Consider the following 19,734-nt stretch of genomic DNA (forward strand, 5'->3'; position numbering starts at 1 on the left):
CGCTGAGGCGCTGGTGCAGGTGAGAAGGATACACATTTCTAGATCATTGGAATCTCTTCATGTGTGATCTGTACAAGAACGGTGGATAGCACCTGAATTGGAAGAGAACTAATATACTGGCAAGGAGATTAGCTAGAGCTGCTCAGGAGGATTTAAACTAGTCATGGGGGTGGGTGAGACTCAGGGAGATAGTGAGGAAAAATATCAAACTGAGAATGGTATGCTTGGGAAAGGGAGCAAGTCAAACAGTCTGGGGAGGCAGGAACAAAGCAGAGAACAAGATAGGACTGATAAATTAAACTGCATTTATTTCAATGCAAGGGGTCTAACAGGGAAGGCAGATGAACTCAGGGTATGGTTCGGAACATGGGGCTGGATATCATAACATTACTGCTGTACCTATGGAGGATATTCCTGGGAATACATCCAGGGACATTATTTGGGTGGAACTGAGAAATAAGAAAGGGATGATCACCTTATTGTATTATAGACACTCTAATAGTCAGTGAGAAATTGAGAAACAAATCTGTAAGGAGATTTCAGTTATCTGTAAGAATAATAGGGTGGTTATGGTAGGGGATTTAACTTTCCAAACATAGACTGGGACTGCCATAGTGTTAAGGGTTTAGATGGAGAGGAATTTGTTACAAGAAAATTTTCTGATTCAGTATGTGGTGTACCTCTTAGAGAAGGTGCAAAACTTGACCGACTCTTGGGAAATAAGGCAGGGCAGGTGACTGAGGTGTCAGCGGGGGAGCACTTTGGGGCCAGTGACCATAGTACTATTAGTTTTAAAATAGTGATGGAAAAGGATAGACTAGATCTAAAAGTTGAAGTTCTAAATTGGAGGAAGGCCAGTTTTGACAGTATTGGGGAGGAATTTTCAAAAGTTGATTGGGGGCAGATGTTCACAGGTAAAAGGGTTGACTGGAAAATGGGAAGCCTTCAGAAATGCGATAATGAGAGTCCAGAGACAGTATATTCCTGTTAAGGTGAAAGGCAAGGGTGGTAGGTGTAGGGAATGCTAGATGACTAGAGAAATTGAGGGTTTGGTTAAGAAAAAGAAGGAAGCAGAGGTCAGGTATAGACAGCAGAGATCGAGTGAATCCTAAGAAGAGTATAAAGGCAGTAGGAGTATACTTAAGAGGGAAATCAGGAGGGCAAAAGAGGGGCATGCAACCTTTGACAAATAAGGTTAAGGAAATTCCTTTTACAAATAAATTAAGGACAAGAGGGTAACTCAAGATAGCAAGGCAGTATTTGTGTGGAGCCACAGGAGATGGGAGAGATACTAAATGAGTATTTTGCATCTGTGTTTACTGTGGAGAAGGACATGGAAGATATAGGGAAATAGATGGCGACATCTTAAAAAATGTCCATATTACAGAGGAGGAGTTGCTGGATGTCTTGAAACGCATAAAGGTGGATAAACGCCCCAGGACCTGATCAAGTGTACCCTATAAGCACTGTCAGAAGCCAGGGAATTGTTTGCTGGGCCCCTTGCTGAGATACTTGTATCATCACTAGTCACAGGTGAGGTGCCGGAAGACTGGAGGTTGGCTAACGTGGTGCCACTATTTTAGAAAGGTGGTAAGGAAAAGCCAGGGAACTGTAGATTGGTGAGCCTGACATTAGTGGTCGGCAAGTTGTTGGAGAGAATCCTGATGGGCAGGATATACATGTATTTGGAAAGGTAAGGACTTATTAGGGATAGTCAACATGGCTTTGTGCATGGGAAATCATGTCTCACAAACTTGATTGAGGTTTTTGAAGAAATATTGAAGAGGAATGATGAGGGTGGAGCAGTAAATGTGATCTATATGGAGATAGTCAACATGGCTTTGTGCATGGGAAATCATGTCTCACAAACTTGATTGAGGTTTTTGAAGAGGAATGATGAGGGTGGAGCAGTAAATGTGATCTATATGGACTTCAGTAAGGCATTGAACAAGGTTCCTCATTGTAGACTGGTTAGTAAAGTTAGATCTCTTGGAATACAGAGTGAACTAGCCATTTGGATACAGAACTAGCTGAAAGTAGAAGACAGAGGGTGGTGGTGGAGGGTTGCGTTTCAAACTGGAGGCCTGTGACCAGTGGTATGCCATAAGGATCGGATATAAGTTTGCTCGCTGAGCTGGAAGGTTCATTTTCAGACATTTTGTCACCATATTAGGTAACATCATCAGTGAGCCTCCGATGAAGCACTGGTGGTATGGCTTGCTTTTTATTTTGTGTGTTTAGGTTTTGTTGGATCGGTGATGTCATTTCCTGTGGTGATATCATTTCCTGTTCTTTTCCCAGGGGTGGTAAATGGGATCCAAGTCAACACATCAACAATAAACAAACACATTGACTTGGATCCCATTTACTACCCCCTGAGGAAAAGAACAGGAAACAACATCAAAACAGGAAATGGCATCACTGACCCAAGGAAACCTAAACAAATAAATAAAAAGTGGGCCATAACACCAGTGCTTTGCTGAAGGCTCACTGATGATGTTACCTATTATGGTGACAAAATGTCTCTCACCTTAAACATCTACCCTCTTGTTTTGGACTCCCCATTTTTGTCATTTTTAAGGCCTTGACTATTCACCTTATCCATTCCCTTCATTATTTTATAAACCTTTATGAGGTCACCACTCAGTCTCTGAACTCCTGGGAGAAAAGTCCCAGTGTATTCAGCCTCTCACCAGAACTCAAACCCTCCAGTCGTGGCAACATCCTTGAAATTCTTTACTGCACCCTCTCAAGTTTAAACACATCTCTCCTATAGAAGGGTGACCAGAATTGTACGCAGTATTCTAAAAGTGGTCTCCCCAATGTCCTGTACAGCCACAACATGACATGACAACTCCTACACTTAATGTTACGACCAATAAAGGCAAGCCTGCCAAACACCTTCTTCTCCATCCTGTCTACCCATGATTCAACTTTCAAGGAACTGTGCACCTGCACCCCTAGGTTTCTTTGTTCAGCAACACACCCGAGGGTTCCACCATTGGCTGTAATTTGTCCTGCCCTAATTTGCATGACCAAAATTCAACACCTCACATTTATCTAAATTAAACTCCATCTGCCACTCCTTGGCCCATTGGTTCATCTATTAAGCTCCAACTGTACTCTGTGAAAAAGCAAGACAAGTCCAATTCGTCCAGTTACCATACTATTGGTTATGCATTAAGTGACGTATTGTGTAGTGGACATTGCTATTAAGTAACATTTGCTTAGCAATAACTTGCTTATTGATGCTCACTTGCATTCCACCAGAGCTATTCGTCTACTGGCCTCATCACAATCTAGATTCTTTACCATTGATCAGAAACTGAACTGACCTAGCCGTATAAATGCTGTGGCTACAAGAACAGGTCAGAAACTAGGACTCCTGCAATAAATAACTCACCTCCTGACATTCTCAATACATGTCCATCAACAACAAGGCAGAACAGATGTTAATATTTCCCTCTTGCCTGGATGAATGCAACTTCAACAATACTCTGGAAACCTGACACCATCCAGGCCAAAGTAGCCCACTTGATTGTCACTACATCTGGACACATTAATTCCCTCCATCATTAATGTGTAGTAGCAATGGTGTACAGAAAGGTGCACTGCAGAATTCACCAAAGTTCCATAGACAGGACCTTCCAAATCTACAGCCACTTCCATTTTGAAGGACAAGGGGAGCAGATGTGTGGGAACACCACCACCTGAAAGCTGCACACTGCCCTGATTTTGGAATATATTGTTGCTACTTTAATGTTGCAGGATCAAAATCATGGAATTCCCTCCCCAACAGTGTTGCTCATCTGTCTACACCAAATAGGCCACAGCAGTTCAAGAACGCAGATCGCCACCACCTTCTTGATGGCAATTAATTTTGGCTTAAAGGGTGAAGCCTCCATCTGTAATGAATTAATAAATGAAAATGACTGTCTTTGTGACCGTAGTTATATAATTGATGAAATTTCAGGCTGGAAAATGAAATTTTCGTTTGTGGTTTATTGTTGGATATTTTATCAATATAGTTTTGCTGATGTTAATTTTTAGACTTAGTTAAAAAGATCAGATGCTATAAGCAGGAGCACTGACTTATTATGGTAGCTTGGGATGTGGGACCATTGGAAAGGTAGTCCAGAAATATTGGGAAAGTTTGTCAGCCTTGGGGACATGGAGGTTTTTTTGAGTAAAAAAGTGTATTTGTTTTCTGGAAAGAGTGGAGAGGAATATTCTGAGAACATCTAGACAGCTTGTGGATATGTGATCACTAGAAGTAGGATCTTGGTATTAGGAGAATTGAGAAGGAGATCTCAAACTGAGAGAAGAAAGGAGTTATCCAGAAGATGCAGAGTTATATATTGAATCTCAGGATCTTTGATAGTTGAGAATTGGTCTGAGAAAAGGGTTATGAACTGATGAACTTTTGCTACACAGGGTATTGGGTGTGCAGTCTGACAGTTTTGGAAATTTGACAAGGAAGACAGATAATCCAATGCTGCTGTTCTTTTTCGGCCATGCAGTGATATTTACTTATCTGGTACCTACCAATAAATGTTGTTTGTGCAATTCAGGATGAGTATTAAATTGACAGATTGGCTGAATATTTATTCACAATGTGTTCTTTGGATGCTAAAAACATCCTTTCCTTCCTTCTTCTTTGAATTAAAATAATCATGAACCAGGCCTTTCTTTCATGGTTTACAATATTATCAAGTTGTCTAGTGGAGGCCAGAAGCTTTTTCACAGGAACAGAGAAACTTATTATACAGATTATGGCCTATTTTAATAGGGCACTTTTACTAGCACCAAGGTATTTGAATGATTCTCATTGGGTTTCTTACCATCTTTATTGTGTAATAAATTAGGAAAGGGACTGACTTAGTATCACACCTGGGAAGGCCACTCTGGGAGGCTTGTAACCATTTGAGTTGTACGGAAAATCACAAATGCAGGAGTAATGAATCTTAAAGTAAAGAAGGATCAAATTATTACCAGAAGAAAATTAAGTGGAGAATACAGGGTGAAAATATAGAATTAACATGAAAGCAGCTAGTTCTATCTAAGCTTGTATTATGATGAGTATTACATTAATGAACCACATCTAATCATGATGTTCACTTGTGTTTATTATGCGACTAGTAACTAAATTCAATGTAAAAATTTTACATTGTCAGTTGCACAATAGAGAATCAGTGATTTTTTTTTTCTCTAGGCTGGAGACCTTTATGAAAAAATTGGGAATTACCAAAGAGCACTGGATTGCTACCGTAAGGGCAATGCCTTTAGGAAAGGTATATAGCATTCTCAATATTTGGATTATTGTTTTACGTTATAATTGGTATTCTAACCTAGATAGACAAATTAGATGGCGATGATATCAACAGAAAAAAAAGATCTGATTATATTCTGTATAAAATTGCACAGAATTTACAGACAATAATATTCAGCCCAACTGATCTTTCCAGGCGTTTGTTATATACCTTCCTGCCCCTCTGATGACCACTTCTCAGCCCAGCCTGTCTCACATCCATCTATTTTCTCAATCATCATGTCAACATATTTGTGTTTTTATTTTATTCTAAATATTTGCTAATTGTTACAGTAGGAATTATCTTTCACTGAAAGCTTGATGGTTGGTGGAGTAGTGGACAGTTTGGAAGAATGTTACAAGTTGCAGGGGGACTTCAATAAGCTGCAGAATTGGGCTGAGAGATGGCAAATGGAGTTCAATGCAGCTAATTGTGAGGTGATTCACTTTGAGAAGAATAACAGGAAGGCAGAGTACCGGGTCAATGGAAAGATTCTTGATAGTGTGGATGTGTAGAAGGATCTTGGAGTCCATGTACATAGATCCCTGAAAGTTGCCACCCAGGTTGATAGTGCTGTGAAGAAAGCATACTGTGTGTTAGATTTCATTTGTAATGGGAAGGATGTGGAAGCATTGGAAAAAGTGCCTGGTCTGGAGGGAAGGTCTTATGAGGAAAGGCTGAGAGACTTGGGTCTGTTCTCATTGGAAAGAAAAAGGTGAAGAGGGGATTTGATAGAGACATACAAGATGATCAGAGGATGGATTTGATAGAGACATACAAGATGATCAGAGGATTAGATAAGGTAGACAGTGGAAGTCTTTTTCCGAGGATGATGACGTCAGCTTGTACGAGGGGGCATAACTACAAATTGAGGGGTGATAGATTTAAGACAGATGTCAGAGGCAGGTTGTTTACTCAGAGTGGTAAGGGCGTGGAATGCCCTGCCTGCCAATGTAGTTAACTCAGCCACTTTGCGGAGATTTAAACAATCATTGGATAAGCACATGGATGATGATGGGATAGTGTAGGGGGACGAGCTGAGAATAGTTCACAGGTCAGAGCACCATTGAGGGCCGAAGGGCCTGTTCTGCGCTGTATTGTTCTATATTCTATGTTCTATGATTCATTTTGGTGAAATGATCCATTTGTGCTGTTTCTTTGCCTGAAGGCTTTATCAAACTTTATTTATCTGATTTCAGCGGTGGAGTTGTCTAGAACTGTTTCTCCATCCGAGGTTGTGAAATTGGAGGAAGCCTGGGGAGACTATCTGGTACAACAAAAACAGTTGGATGCTGCAATTAATCATTACATTGAGGCCGGGTATGTTAATTTGCATAAATTAAAATAATATTTTGCTACTAGGCAAACAGCACTTAATATTTCCTGAGATGGGATTCACAAGTGCAATGTGGAATTCTTATCAGGAAATCCAGAAGTCCTATCAGGAAATCCAGAAGTCCAAGATTTTCTGAGCGCTGGAAGATTTTAACTCCACAGCGTGCATGTTCTGCCTTTGACAGGCTCCCCACATAGTCACCAGTTCTGATTGCGAGGCCTGCTTTTGTGTTGGCTTCAGGAAATACTTCAGAAGAGGCCATAACCCAGGAACAGGGTTGGGTTAGATAGATTTTCTGCTTCTTGGAATCGCCAAAGTCAGAAATCACATGACACCAGGTTATAGCCTAGCAAGTTTATTTGAAATCGCAAGCTTTGGAGCGCTGTTCCTTCGTCAGGTGAAATAACTTGTGATTTTATGAATTTGTGAAAGCTTGTGATTTCAAATGAACCTGTTGGACTAAAACCTGGTGTCATGTGACTTCTGACTTTGTCTACCCCAGTCCAACACCGGCACCTCTACATCTTGAAATAACAATCATGAGAGCATGGTTTTGGAGGGGACTGGGGGTAGGAAAGGAGTGGGGTGTCAAAACGAAATGATAGGGATTGGGGAGGTGGTAGTGGTTTGTGATAACAGGCAGTGGTCTATTTGTAGAAGGGTGGAATCAGTGAAGCTGGGCAGCTCTGAAGGGATGGAAACTATTTCACTTGGAATGTGGGGGATATGCTCGTCCTGATCCTTGGTTAATTCTGGAAAAACAACCGTCTTTACAATGCAATTGCCCTTATTTTAACTTTCAGGTTTCCCAAGCTTTCATTAAGCTGTAAAAATGAGTTCCACGCCACCTTGCTGGCATAGAGTCATAGAGATGTACAGCATGGAAACAGACCCTTCGGTCCAACTCATCCATGCCGACTAGATATCTCAACCCAATCTAGTCCCACCTGCCAGCACCTGGCCCATATCGCTCCAAGCTCCATCTGTAAGGTCACCCCTCTGCCTCCGACGCTCCAGGGAAAACAGCCCCAGCCTGTTCAGCCTCTCCCTGTAGCTCAGATCCTCCAACCCTGGCAACATCCTTGTAAATCTTTTCTTGGATCAGATAGTCACAGGCATTGGAGTGAGTTCTACAGATTAGGAGTGCTGCACAGACCTGAGAGGATTGTACGGCCTCCACAGATTGATTGTATCTTTCGGACTGGAAAAAGATACAAATAGCTTAAAGTCAATGTACGCTGTTTTCTTTTTCCTGAACAGAGTCTCAAGATCTCTCATCAGCCAGGGATCTCTGAAACTGCCAGATTTTCCCTTCACTCAAACACACTGGCCTTGGATTCCTGAGATCACACTTTTAAAAGCCTCCCATTTGTCAGTCATTCCTTTTCCTTCAAACAGACTCACCCAATCGATTGTAATCATGATGTGGAGGAGACGTTGTTGGACTGGGGTGGACAATGTTTAAAATCACACAACACCAGGTTCCAGTCCAGCAGGTTTATTCGGAGGCACGAGGTTTCAGAGCGCTATGTGTTCATCAGGTGTTTGTGGAGGACAATCATAAGGCACAGAACTTATAGCAACAGGATAGCAGTGCCATTGAATGTAATACCAAACACATTTAGTTTCAGCCTTTCACCTTTTAGGATGATCACCTGAGCTTCGAAAGCTGGTGCTTCGAAATAAACCTGTTGGATTTAAACCTGCTGTTGTGCGATTTTTAATTCACCCAATCAACCTCTGCTCGATTCTGCCAAATAGCCCCAAAATTGGCCCTGCTCCAGTTTCACACCTTAATCTGTGGACCTGTTTCATTTTTTTCCATAACTATGTTAAAACCAGGACAGTTGTGGTCACTGGACCCAAAGTGCTCTCTGACAGACTATTCAGTCACTTGCCTGCCCACATTCTCTGAGGGGGCGTCCAGTGTTGCACCCGCCTGAGTAGGGTTAGGCCTTGTTCGAGTTACATCTTGATTTTAGAAAGTTTCTTGGATACATTTGACAAATTGCACTCCTTACGGGCCTTTTAGTCTGTGGGGTGGCCCAGTCCGTCCAGGGGAAGTTAAAATCTCCAACCAATACTACATTATTATTTCATTAGGTACCTGCAATCTCTCTACACATCTGCTCCTCTAGTGTCCGCTGGCTATTTGGGAATCTTAGAAGAATACAGCGCAGTACAGGCCTTTTGGCCCTCGATGTTGCGCCGATCCAAGCCCACCTAACCTATACTAACCCACTATCCTCCATATACCTATCCAATGCCCGCTTAAATGCCCATAAAGAGGGAGAGTCCACCACTGCTGCTGGCAGGGCATTCCATGAACTTACGACTCGCTGAGTGAGGAACCTACCCCTAACTTCAGTCCTATATCTACCCCCCCTTAATTTAAAGCTATGCCCTCTTGTAATACCCGACTCCATACCCGGGACAAGGTTCACACTGTCAACCCTATCTCACCCCCTAATCATCTTGTACACCTCTATCAAGTCACCCCTAAACCTTCTTTTCTCTAATGAAAACAGCCCCAAGTGTCTCAGTCTTTCCTCATACGATCTTCCTTCCATACCAGGCAACATCCTGGTAAACCTCCTCTGCACCCGTTCCAGTGCCTCCACGTCCTTCCTATTTGTCTATATTGTCTATATATTTGTCTATATATTGACTTAATTGTCTATATATTTGAAAGGGTGGAAGTTGTTGTTTGTGATAGCTGTTAAATAACTTTTAACAATTCTTAAATTCCATGCTAACTTAACATATAAGTTATATTTAAGCAAACTTTTAAATTTGGCTTTCAGCTGCTCTATGAAGGCGATTGAAGCAAGTGTTGGAGCTCGGCAGTGGAAAAAAGCAGTTCATATTCTTGAACTTCAAGATGACACAACATCTTACAAATACTATCACAAAATAGCTCAGCACTATGCCTCAGTTCAAGAATATGAGGTTAGAAAGTTAACTTTGAAACATCTGCTTCTCTCTCTGTCTCCCTGTCTCTCTACAGATGCTGAGTTTCCATAACATTTCTGTTTGTGTTTCTAAAATTTGATCCACAGTTTAATTTTAACCAAGGATTAGTGGGTATCTCGTAGATGCAAGCTGCTGTCATTCAGGGTTATTGACCTGTACATTATGAACGACGCTTTGATCCCTGATGAGACCATCAAATGTTTGGCAATCTGGTTAGGGTCCAGTAAATTTGTTTTAGACAAAATAGACAATGTTTGAAATTTCAGGTACTTAGCTAAGAGAAAAATGCTGGAAGATTTCATGGTTTGGAACAAATGAACTAAACTTGAATACACAAAGGTAGAAAAGTAAAATAATCTACAATATGTGTAACATTTACACTATAATATTCAGAACTAATATGACGTAACTATGGGTTAACAGACAAGTTGTGGTCAAACATCCATAGAACATGTTGCATTTGCAGAAATATGTAAGATTTCTATGTAAAATATGGCAGATTTCTCAGTAATCCTCCAGATAATCCTCCAGGTCACCAAATCAAAACAGTCTCCTTTACAAGGGAATTCTGTTATTTAAAAGATCTAACTTCAGAACTTCCTTAAAAGCTATTATTTCACAGACTACCTCTATGATTATTCACAGCTTGGTAGGTCAATCTCCTTTACTAGAATTAGATTAGATTAGATTACTTACAGTGTGGAAACAGGCCCTTCGGCCCAACAAGTCCACACCGACCCACCGAAGCGTAACCCACCCAGACCCATTCCCCTATATTTACCCCTTCATCTAACACTACGGGCAATTTAGCATGGCCAATTTGCCTAACCTGCACATTTTTTGGATTGTGGGAGGAAACCGGAGCACCCGGAGGAAACCCACGCAGACACGGGGAGAACGTGCAAACTCCACACAGTCAGTCGCCTGAGGCAGAATTGTGCTTCCCTGGATTCTTCAGGCTGCATTCCAGCACTCACTTATAATTCCAGTCCTTTTGCTGACAGCTAGTCAGCTAAGTTGATACTGCCCGAGGTTTCTCAGAGTTCCACTGTTTCTCTACAGCACCAAGCTTGTGAGCTTCCTTCATTCTCGCTCTCAGTTTCATTGAATTATGATTCACTCACAGGCCTTCTTATCATAGAATTCACAGAATCCCATGCGGTGTGGAAAGAGTCTGTACCAACCTTCTGAAGAGCAACCGACTCAGTCCCAGCCCCCCCGAACTCTATCCCCATATTTACGCATGGCTAAGACACCCAACATGCACATCCCTGGACAGGGAAATCTAGCATTATCTAGCATTGCCAATCCACCTAACCTGTACATGTTTGGATTGTGGTAGGAAATTGTGGAGCACCTGGCAGAAATCCATGCAAACCCTCCCCCCGACTGGAATTGAACTCTGATGGCTAGAGCTGGTGGGGGTGTAAATATATCTCTGGTGGTAAGATATATTTCCCACCCCACCCCTATCCGCTTTCTGTAAAGACCATTCCCTTCGGGACTACCTGATCAGGTCCACATTTCCTAACAACCCACCCTCCCCTCCTGGCACCTTCCCCTGCCACCACAGGAACTGCAAAGCCTGCGCCCACACCTCCCCCCTCACCTCCATCCAAAGCCCCAAAAGGAGCCTTCCACATGCATCAGTTTCACCTGCACTTCCACACATCATTTATTGTATCAGTTGCTCCCGATGTGGTCTCCTCTACATTGGGGAGTCTGGATGCCTCCTTGCAGAGCGCTTCAGAGAACATCTCTGGGACACCCACACCAATTAACCCCACCGCTCAGTGGCTGAACATTTCAACTCCCCCTCACACTTTGCTGAGGGCATGCAGGTCCTCGGCCTCCTCTGTCACCACTCCCTTACCATCTGATACCTGGAGGAAGAGTGCCTCATCTTCCACCTCAGGATTTTTCAACCCCCATGGCATCAATATAGACTTTGCCAGTTTCTTCATTTCCCCTCCCCTCACCTTACCCCAGTTGAGGCTCCCAATCTCATTCCTGATGAAGGGCTTTTGCCCGAAACATCTATTTTCCTGCTCCTTGGATGCTGCCTGACCAGCACCACTCCAATCTTGACCAGTATTAATCACATCCAGTCTAACTTACACATCCAATCCTGTGAATGCATGATCAATGACGAACAACTCCATGGACAACCAGAGGTCTTTCCATGATCTCATGATGTTTACCAAACATTCTTATTACCTATCCTTGAGCTTTCACAGTGCATCTTACTACCAACATTATTCAATTCTCTTTGTAATCAAAAGGGGGTTTCTCCCTGCTATCTATCCAAAGGAATTCTGATAAATCCCTGATGTTAGTTTGTTGGCTGCATTTATGATTTCAGCATACACATATGGGTTTATTTGAAAAGTCTTGATTATTGTGGGATCACCACTTCTTTTTTATAAATGTTGAACCAGCTTGATAAATGGGCTTCTTTCAAGGTTTTTCCAGAGTGTTTCTTACCAGAACCAGTTTCTGACCAAGGCTGAGTATTTACGGAAAGAATGCAGAGCAATTTACAGTAAGGGTTCTAAGAATGAGAAACTTATGATGATTGATTGACAAAGTTGGGAAAAAAAACAAAGGCTGAGAGTAGTTTTGACAGAGGGTTCCAAAATCATGTGCTGACTGAACATAGTAGATAGGGAGTAAGCTAGTAAAAGACAAAAGAACATGAGAGCAAAGATTTAAAGTGGTGTGCAAACAAAGCAAGGGCGATGTGAGAAAACCTTGTTCACAAAGTTAGGGTGCACTGCCTGGAAATGTGATGGAAGTTGATTCAATTAGTTTGATCTTGAGCCATCAAGAGACCATTGCATTTAAGGTTCTGCATTCTAATATTAATTCCAACAGCACAAACCCTCAGTGGAGCACCATTCCTAGTTTGAGTTTTGGAATTGGTTCTTGCGTGTACCATGAGAAGTGGAAACTTTCTCCCCCAAATCCAAATTAATATACAGCTGCAAGGAGATATCATTAACCCTTAGGCAACACAACTTTTAGAACATTTGGTCATGGCTGATGAGAATAGTATTGTTATAAAGCGGAAGTTGACTCCTGTCTGAGAATTAAAACTGAAATGTCCAAAGACTAGCTCCTTGCCCTATAAACTGTAAAATGAGTGTGAAAAGTGGTGTAACCTTGTAAGAAGTGCTGCCTGGTTTATTGCTCACCAGTCCCCAGCTCCTAACACTGGGCTTATGTAGTGGAATGTGGTGTGGTGGAAAACACAAGAGGCAGATACTTCAGAGGCAAAGAAAACTCTAATTTTATTGAAAATAAGGAAATTGAATATGTGTATATCAATGAGAAAACAAATCAATATTTTAATTCTGAATATTATCTGGATGTAAGTTTGCTTGCTGAGCTGGAAGGTTCGTTTTCAGACATTTCGTCACCATAGAAGGTGATGTCACCTGGTGAAGTGCTGCTGTTATCGAGTTTTGAGAAGATTTGTAGCTCAGGTTGAAGTTTGGATGTAGGTTTGCTCGCTATGCTGGAAGGTTCATTTCCACATGTTTCGATATCCTACTAGGTAACATCTTCAGTGGGTCTCAGGCAAAGCAATGCTGAAAATTCCTGCTTTCTATTTATATTGTCTACTTTGGACAAACAGGCAGAAAACTAGCCACTAGTGTACATGAACATCAACTAGCCACAAAAAGACATGACTCACTATTGTGAGTACTCTTACGCACAGATGAGGAAGGACACCACTTTGACTGGGACCACAAGTCCATGCGAAGACAAGCCAAATAGAGACAGGCATGAGAATTCCTAAAAAACATGGCAATCCAAACGGAACTCTATCAACAAACACATTGATTTGGAAACTATCTACCACCTTCTGAAAAAAAGAACAGTCTGAAAAACAATCCTCCACCCCCCACCCTCTGTCTTCTACCTTTGAGCCAGTTCTTTATCCAAATGGCTAGTTCTTCCTGTATTCCATGAGATCTAACCTTGCTAACCAGTCTCCCATGGGGAACCTTGTTGAATGCCTTACTGAAGTCCATGTAGATCACATCTACCGCTCTGCCCTCATCAATCCTCTTTGTTACTCCTTCAAAAAACTCAATCAAGTTTGTGATTTCCCACGCACAAAGCCATGTTGACAATCCCTAATCAGTCCTTGCCTTTCCAAATACATGTACGTCCTGTCCCTCAGGATTCCCTCCAACAACTTGCCCACCACCGATGTCAGGATCACTGGTCTATAATTCCCTGGCTTGTCCTTACCACCTTTCTTAAACAGTGGCACCACGTTAGCCAACCTCTTCGCATGGACTTGTGGTCAACCTCTAGTTACCTGTGACTATCAATGTTAGGATGTTGGAAAGTCTGCTTCAGAAACAGTGACTAAACAGTTTTGCGTTCCCTGTGTTTTTTAAATTAGATGAGAAAAGAATGAGTGGTTGGAGTCAGGCTCACACAGATCCAGCGTTTTAGTTTTGCTTTCAGTTGGAGTTTGGAGATGGCTATTGAACTTGGTAGGAGAAAGTGAGAATTGCAGATGTTGGAGATCAGTCAAAAATTGTCGACCTAGAAAAGCAGAAGGAGAGTCAATGTTTTGGGTATAAGCCCTTCATCAGGAAAGTGGAGAGTCGGGGAAAGGGGACTGAGAGATAAACAGGAGGATGGAAGTTGGGGAAGGTGGCTTGGAAGGTGATAGGTAGATGTAGATAGGAGCTGACAGTGATGGGTCGAAGGGAAGGGTGGAGCAGATAGGTGGGAAGGAAGATGGACTAGTAGGACAATTCAAGAGTGCAATGCGAAGTCAGGGGGAGATTGGATCTGTGATAAGATGGGGAGGGGAGATTAGGAAATGAATGAAATCGACTTCACCAGATTAATTGGTGGGTGAGTTCCTTTTGAGCATGAGAATAAATGTCTAGTTATTTTGCTGGACAACCCTTTGCAACATCTGTTTGAGGATATGATTCATTTTCTCCATAATCCTGCTGGGTTGAGGATGGTAGGAAATGTGAAAACCTTGGCTGATACCAAATACATTCATCATGGCCTGCATTACCTGGGAGTGAAATGGGTTCCCTGGTCCAAAACTTGGAAAAACTCCTTCTAGTGAAAACGTGTTTAATTAAAATGTCTGCTGCAACTTTAGCAGTGTTCATTGTAATGTGAAACATCTCTAACCATTTGCTAAAAATGTCATTGAAGACCAGGATGCACATATTTCCACCTTAGAGGATGGTAGCAGACTAACATAGTCTACTTGATGGTCAATCTATGGCCCGGCTACTGGCTTAGTATGCATCAACTCTCCTTTATTAGCATATTTGTCTGGATTGCCCTGGCACATATGGTAAAATGATTGACAAAATATTTTATATATTTTCCCATTTCATGACAGCAGCACGATCCCTGTCATAATTCTGTTAGTCATGGCTTTTCTGTCTAATGAAACTGGACATTGTGGCATGATAAATCACTAGATATCAGTCCTGGACATGTACCACACCTATCTTTGCAACCTGGCTACACAATCCTTCACACATTCCTTTTTATTCCTCCCAGATAAAAAGCATCCTGTATCATGGTGCCATGATCCGTTTGCTCATCTGCCTGATAGTCCTCCTTTTCATCCATACATCTGCCTTGGAATTGTTGGTCAAACATCGGGGCTCAGGCTCCTCCAATGCTACATATTGGATCTCCATGCCTATCTGACTCAAAGATAAACCCTGCCATCCCTGACCATTGACCAATTCTGACGTTCAATACAACTGCAGGGAACTACCTACTGTTTCCAAAGACAAAGTGTTTAAGTATTGCTCCTCTTCCCTGATACCTGCAATGTCTTCAGCTTAGATTCAAGCTCTCCAACTCTCATTCAAAACTGGTCAAGTATAGCCACGCACTCAAGTCCTAGACAGTCACATTTGTAGTATGGTCCACAATCTCAGCTATATCGTTGTTACAGGACACTACACCTATTCTACAAAATTTATGCAACTATTTTTAGTCATTTGGTTATTTATCTACTTAGCAATGCAGTAAAGTAACAGTAAGTGACAGTAATAGTTTGGAGACAGAATGCTTATCAGCTACTGTTTAAATAATGTCTGCCACATTGTGTGTTAAGAACATCATTCCTGTTATAAAATTGCATAACCTCTAGCTCACAGTTAGCAATATCCCTTGAGACCTGCTAATAGAAAGTTGGAAAATTTTGTGACTATGTTTCATTAATTAAACCAAAGAATTGAATATTTATACATTTTTCTTGACACAGTATATGCTGTGTACCTACCTATAAATACATCAAACTTAAACACAGTGACGTTTTACAATTTGGAAGGGTATCGAATGGATGCATGTAAAACTTTTCTCCGAACACAATGACAACATATCACATTAAAGTCAAGTAAATATGATTAATGTTTATTTTATTTGTAAGTATATTCTGGTATACAGAGAAACCTTGATTATCCGGCATTTGATTATCCGAATATCGGATTATCCAGCAAGATCGCAAGGTCCCGATGTTTGGCTAAGCTATGTAATCTGGCATTTGGTTTCTGGATTTCGGTTAACCAGATGAAATGCTCCCTGCCCCTGTCCTTCGGATAGTTTAGGTTCTTCTGTACTTTAGACTTAATTATTGAAGAGTTTTATATTTTATATGGTTGAGTAACTTATCTTCTTTCCATCTTCAGACTGCCGAAAGGATGTACATCAAAGCTGATCGAATCAAGGATGCCATTGATATGTACAAGCAAGTGGGATATTGGGAGCAAGCCCACAAGGTTGAGTGTTGAATTCTGATTAAGGATGTAAATTTTTGTGAAGTATTTTTGCACAGTTAGTACACAATGCACAAATCTATTGAATTTGATTGACAATTGAAGTCTCACCTGACCTGGGAGAAAGTTATTGTTTCATTCGTGGGGTGTAAGGGAAAACATGTGGCTGTCTGCACCCTTTATTTCCTCGAACTGACAAACTGTGCGGCAGCATGTAGCACAGTAAATGTGTCAAGATTGACTTCCTAAATGTATCTAATGTAACACGTATACCTGTCATTGAAATGCTAATTAATGAAGCATTTGATGAGTGTTCTTATGACATGGTGGTAGTATCCCTACCTCTGGGCCAAGAGGCCTGGGTTCAAGCCCCACCTGCTCCAGGGTGTGTATCAACAAGTTGCTGAGAAAATATCTGCAACATTTGATGGATTCAGAGGTTTGAAGGAACATATTCCATCAATTTGTCCTGGGATGTGTCACTGTCATTCGCCTATATCCCTATCTCCAAAATCTTGTTTTAAAATAGCTTACTCTCTGTCCTGGTTGTTACATTGACATATAATGTTGAGTCCTGCATTCCCCAACTCCTACAATATCTGACTTCAGTGCTAAGCTAGCAACATTGAAATGTAAAAATTAGAAACAAAAACTTTCTGGCTGATGGTATGTTTGGAAATTTCATCTTATTGGGAGAAAGTGAGGACTGCAGATGCTGGAGATCAGAGCTTAAAAATGTGTTGCTGGAAAAGCGCAGCAGGTCAGACAGCATCCAAGGAGCAGGAGAATCGACGTTTCAGGCATAAGCCCTTCTTCAGCCCTTCTTCATTCCTGAAGAAGGGCTTATGCCCGAAACGTCGATTCTCCGGCTCCTTGGATGCTGCCTGACCTGCTGCGCTTTTCCAGCAACACATTTTTAATTTCATCTTATTGTTGAGTAAGATCATGAAAAATAAGAGCAGGAGTTAGTCATTCAATCCATTGAGCTGTTTTTGCAATTCTACATTACCTGTTTGCATACCATAACTCTTGACTGCCTTATCAATGAAATAAAGAGGAAGTGAGGACTGCAGATACTGAAGATCAGAGTCGATAAGCCTTTGGGGGCTTATGCCCGAAACATCGACTTTCCTGCTCCTTGGTTGCTGCCTGACCTTCTGTGCTTTTCCAGCTCTACACTTTTCAACATTTGTCAATGAGATAGCTGTCCAACTCAGCCTTGTATATGTTCAGTGACTGAATCTTCATTGCTTTCTGTTGAAGAGAATTCTAGAGCTTTACAACTTCCCAAGAAAAGAAAATCCTCCAAGAACTTTATCTGAAATGAAGATTTCTTATTTTTAAACTGCGGTCCCTAGTTGTAGATACTGTTCCAAGAGAAAACACGCTGGCTGGCCCTCAAAAACCTATGTGTTTCAATAAGGTCACCTCTCATTCATCAAAACTCCAATGCATATAACTTGTTTAATCTTTCCTCAAAAGACAGCCCTTTCATTCCAAGAATCAGCTGAGTGAACTTCTTTCAGTGCTCCTTCAAATTCCTTCAGCAAGGCAAAGAAACTGTACAGAGTACTCCAGGTGCAAATTTCGCCACTGTCCTGTACAGTTTTAGCAAGCACATTTTCAATGGTGTATTTACTTTTAGTTTGTGAGTTTCATCACCATTATAAACATGGATATATATTTAAATACTGAACTAAATGGATCTCTGCATCTAAATATTATTATTAGCAGGTACTATTTTAGTGTTTTTAAAGAACTCACCAATTGGAGGAAGTCCGTTAAATAGCAGTATACTGTGTAGAGCAGCACTCAATGCCATGCTAATTTTTAATTCATAAAGACATGTTCATAATTCTAAAGCAAAATCTTTCTTTTGGAATTGTTGTAGTTGGCTGTAAGGTGTATGAAACATGAAGATGTGGCTGTTCTGTATATTAATCAAGCACAAGAACTAGAAAAGAAAGGAAAATACAAAGATGCTGAAAGGTGACATATTATTAACAATATAATATTCAACATTACATAGAAATGGTAATTAGTTTCAAGTTTTTTGGCAAAAATGGTCTATATTAATGCTTTTCTTCCAAACAAGTGTAAGCGCAATTCTATATACCTCAGAACACATTCCACCCCACCCCATAATACAATTGGCAAGAGCTGGCAGGTAGGAGTGAGCTGATAATTTTTAAACACAGTTTGTAAAAAGAAAAGGGGAGGGAAGAGGAATGTCGTATGAGGGGTGTCCTGTGCATGTTGGGGGATCCTCCCCGCTTTAATTCTCCTCATCTGGTCTTCATAATCCAGTCAGCCTGCCCTTTTGAAGCTGCCTGATCCCTCCCCACCCTTAAAGCATGGGATTTATCTGCTTTAGGATATAAGTTGTGCGGGCCTTCTTAAATTCCAAGCTCTAACTGTGACATACTGAATTCTGTTGCTCCTGGATCTGCTAGAGGTGCAATACAGTCAGATTGACCAGCAGCTCTCGAAGACAGAACTAAAGGGCAGAAATCCCATTCCTTTGCAGTTTTTGCTTGCTGAAATAATGTGTTATAACTGCAGGAATTCCTTGTGCAACACTTTATAAAAAAGTAACTTGGGTGGTGGAAAAACTGTTCAATGGATCCTCAAAGCATCTCTGGATTCAAGAAAAATAAAGGAACCAGATTTTTTAGGGCTCTTATGGTGCACTGGTTGTGCCCAGGTTCACCTGTCCGAACAAATAACGATAACTGAAAAGTTGAACTGGGTTCTTGTTATTGTAATTTGTTCCTTGTGTATCTTGTCTATTTGATTTATTTAAATAAAATTTTAAAAAAGTTAGGTTCCTCTGCAATGCAAGTTGGCTTTTAGGCATGGAAAGGATCCAGAAGGGAAAGGTGGCACCTTTGCTAAACCTACATATTTACAACAAAATCCTTATAAACCTCTGAAAGTGTTTTGCGCCAAATTCAAAGAATAGATACTGATCTGTTAAACTCACAACTAAAATTGATATGAACTTTAACTCGGGTATCTGATTTTACATTTTAAAAAAATGTGTAGAATATTCATAAAAAGGAGAGCTGTTTCAGGAAAATAATTGACTAATTAGAACTACACTGCCTGTGTGAACAGTGGCTTTTACACAAGTCTGTTACTCTTGGGCAGGTAATTTTAATTACCACCTTTGATTTGCAAAGTCTCCTTTAAATACTTTGTTTTCTAAACCGATGAAAACTCCAGTTTATTATCAATTGGTCTCCTAGGGAATCTAATAAATTGTAAGAGCACATTGTTGCATTGCATAATAATGCATAGAATGCATTCCCAGCACACCTCATGAAATGTG

General features: G+C 41.1%; 1 protein-coding gene across 2 annotated transcripts in view; it reads left to right on the forward strand.

Annotated features, from left to right (window-relative positions):
• ift172 (intraflagellar transport 172) overlaps window positions 1-19,734 on the forward strand; it is a 279,132-nt gene that overhangs the window by 138,815 nt on the left and 120,583 nt on the right. For both annotated transcript variants that reach the window (XM_043682226.1, XM_043682236.1), the window contains 5 exons: window positions 5,213-5,291; window positions 6,509-6,629; window positions 9,450-9,594; window positions 16,317-16,406; window positions 18,295-18,392. In XM_043682226.1, coding sequence (XP_043538161.1) covers window positions 5,213-5,291; window positions 6,509-6,629; window positions 9,450-9,594; window positions 16,317-16,406; window positions 18,295-18,392 — 533 coding nt within the window. The remainder of the gene's footprint in view (window positions 1-5,212; window positions 5,292-6,508; window positions 6,630-9,449; window positions 9,595-16,316; window positions 16,407-18,294; window positions 18,393-19,734) is intronic.

Source organism: Chiloscyllium plagiosum, chromosome 3 (genome assembly GCF_004010195.1).
Source record: "Chiloscyllium plagiosum isolate BGI_BamShark_2017 chromosome 3, ASM401019v2, whole genome shotgun sequence".
In the NCBI taxonomy this organism is placed as follows: Eukaryota; Metazoa; Chordata; class Chondrichthyes; order Orectolobiformes; family Hemiscylliidae; genus Chiloscyllium; species Chiloscyllium plagiosum.